This window comes from Crocodylus porosus, unplaced genomic scaffold, assembly GCF_001723895.1.
Source record: "Crocodylus porosus isolate Cpor-Errol unplaced genomic scaffold, CroPor_comp1, whole genome shotgun sequence".
In the NCBI taxonomy this organism is placed as follows: domain Eukaryota; kingdom Metazoa; phylum Chordata; order Crocodylia; family Crocodylidae; genus Crocodylus; species Crocodylus porosus.
The window spans coordinates 53,654,721-53,657,039 of record NW_017728947.1 but is presented as its reverse complement, the minus strand read 5'-3'; the positions used below and the strand labels follow the sequence as shown (position 1 = coordinate 53,657,039).

The window sequence follows — 2,319 nt, the reverse complement described above, 5'->3', positions numbered from 1 at the left end:
CCACGTCCCTCCAGGATGAAAATGACCCATCCACCACCACTCTCTGGGTGCGGCCCTCCAGCCAGTTGGCAACCCAATTGACTGTGTGGGTGTCAGTAAGGCTAACTGCACCTTGTCATGTATCCACAGGTCTACATGTGGGCAAAATAATTTAGATTAGGTGGCCAATTTTAATGCAATCTAACCTCCCCTAACCTCCTTTAATGTTTGTATGGACCCTGAGTGCTATCACAGAGCAAACAAAATAAGTGAACAGAAAAATACCACTCTCAAATGTCGTTACCTTTGAAATCTTCGGTGCTGTATTTGTCCCTGATATTAACTGCCACATAAATGGGTAGCGGGTTCTGACCATTGTTCAGGGCTGCTTGCTGGTCTGAGAGTTTATGGCAATCTTTCTGTTTTTAAAGAAAAAAAGTAGTTAACTGCATGCTGATTGGCACAAAACCATAATGCTTCAGGAGCAATATTGAGAGTGACTGTACCCCAGAGCAATACACACAGGGTGACTCACTATACATGGAAAAGACCTAGACCACACTTTCTGGGCCTCCAATTATGCTTTGTGGGTTGATACAGAAGGGAAGAATGGAAAGCTACACTTCTGTCTTTTTCTTGGCCTTTCAGAAAATTAGCTTCTCAGTTGAAGAAGTAAGCAAGCAAGTCTTGCTTTACTCATGCTGAAATGTGAGTGGCTATGCTAAAGGGCAGTGGCAAAGTTTCTTCCCTGATGCAAAGACCCTTACCATCTGACCCTGGATCTGAGCTTTGAATGTTGTAGTGAAATGCTTTAATCCCACTCATGCTCTTTTCTGTAAGACTAGTATCAGCCTGCTCGCCAAAGATATCCCAATATACTATAAACTCTGGACTACTTCAGTAACTTCAAGCTCTTAAAGAATGTGTGTAACCGATGACATTAATCCAGTGGGGAAGATATTTCGCTGGCATATGACAAAGATCTTGTATGGTCTGGGAAAAGACAGGCCTATCCCAATTGCAATTCAATACCGACAAGTGCAAGGTACTGCACCTGGGGAGGAAGAACCAGCAGCATTCCTACAGGCTGGGGAACTCCCTTCTCGTCAGTACAGAGGCAGAGGAGGATTTTGGAGTCATTATTGATTCCAAGATGAACATGGACTGCCAATGTGAGGAAGCAGTCAGTAAGGCTAACTGCACCTTGTCATGTATCCACAAATGCATCACGAGCACGTACAAGGAGGTAATCCTCCCCCTCTTTGAGACACTGGTCAGGCCACAGTTGGAGTACTGTGTCCAGCTCTGGGTGCTGCACTTCAGGAGGGATGTGGACAACATGAAGAGGGGCCAGAGGGCCACTCGCACGATCAGGAGGCAGCAGGGCAGGCCCTACGAGGAGAGGCTACAGGACCTGAACCTGTTCAGACTTCACAAGAGAAGACTGAGAGGGGATCTGGTGGCCATCTATAAACTTGCCAAGGGGAACCAGCAGGAAATGGGAGAGTCCCTGATCCCCTGAGCACTCGCAGGAGTGACTAGGAATAACGGTCACAAGCTGGCGGAGGGTAGATTCAGGCTAGACATCAGGAGGCGCTGCTTCACAGTCTGGGCAGCTAGGATCTGGAACCAACTTCCAAGAGAAGTGGTGCTGGCTCCTACCCTGGGGGTCTTCAAAAGGAGGCTTGACCCCACCATTCTTTCCTGCCCAAGGCAGGGTGCTCAGACTTGACCTGCTCAGGTCCCTTCCAACTCTACCAACTATGAAACCATGAAACTATGCTTTCATTCTGCACACATAAAAACATGGAAGTATTATACTATGGCTGGAGTAATGGATTGCAGTGATTAACTCAAAAACAATAAAAACTTTCCTGTTTACTATTCTCAACTAAAAAAATCTAATAATTTATAAAAGAAAAATATCAACGGAGTATAGCAGTATCCACCATAGGGCTTTTTTCCCCCCAGAAGTGTTCTCTGAGTTATCCAGGCCAAGGCAGTTTTCATCTTTAGCTGGTAAAAATGTCCTATTTTATATATGACTGTTTCAAGAATGGGTAAAAACACTACGTGACATTTTAATTTCAAGTCAACTTCTGCACTTATAGAAAATATAAATACTTTCATCCCAAGACTCTTAAATTTACAAGCATCTAAAATCAGGGCCTTTTGATATTTGTTTCCTCAGCTTATTCATTGCCAAATTCTAATTCAAAGGAAAACATACTTTATTTGTTAAGAATCTTGTAGTAACTTTGCCATCACTTGGTGTCTTTAAAGAGGAGGCAGCCAACCCATGGCGCATATGCTACAAGTAGCATGGGCAGCCTCTGCATC

At 44.4% G+C, this 2,319-nt stretch overlaps 1 protein-coding gene across 1 annotated transcript in view; it reads right to left on the bottom strand.

Annotated features, from left to right (window-relative positions):
• Window positions 1–2,319, bottom strand: part of LOC109321619 (cytosolic phospholipase A2 epsilon-like) — a 53,819-nt gene that overhangs the window by 8,237 nt on the left and 43,263 nt on the right. The window contains exon 15 of the mRNA XM_019552352.1: window positions 284–398. Within this exon, the coding sequence (XP_019407897.1) occupies window positions 284–398 (115 nt within the window). The remainder of the gene's footprint in view (window positions 1–283; window positions 399–2,319) is intronic.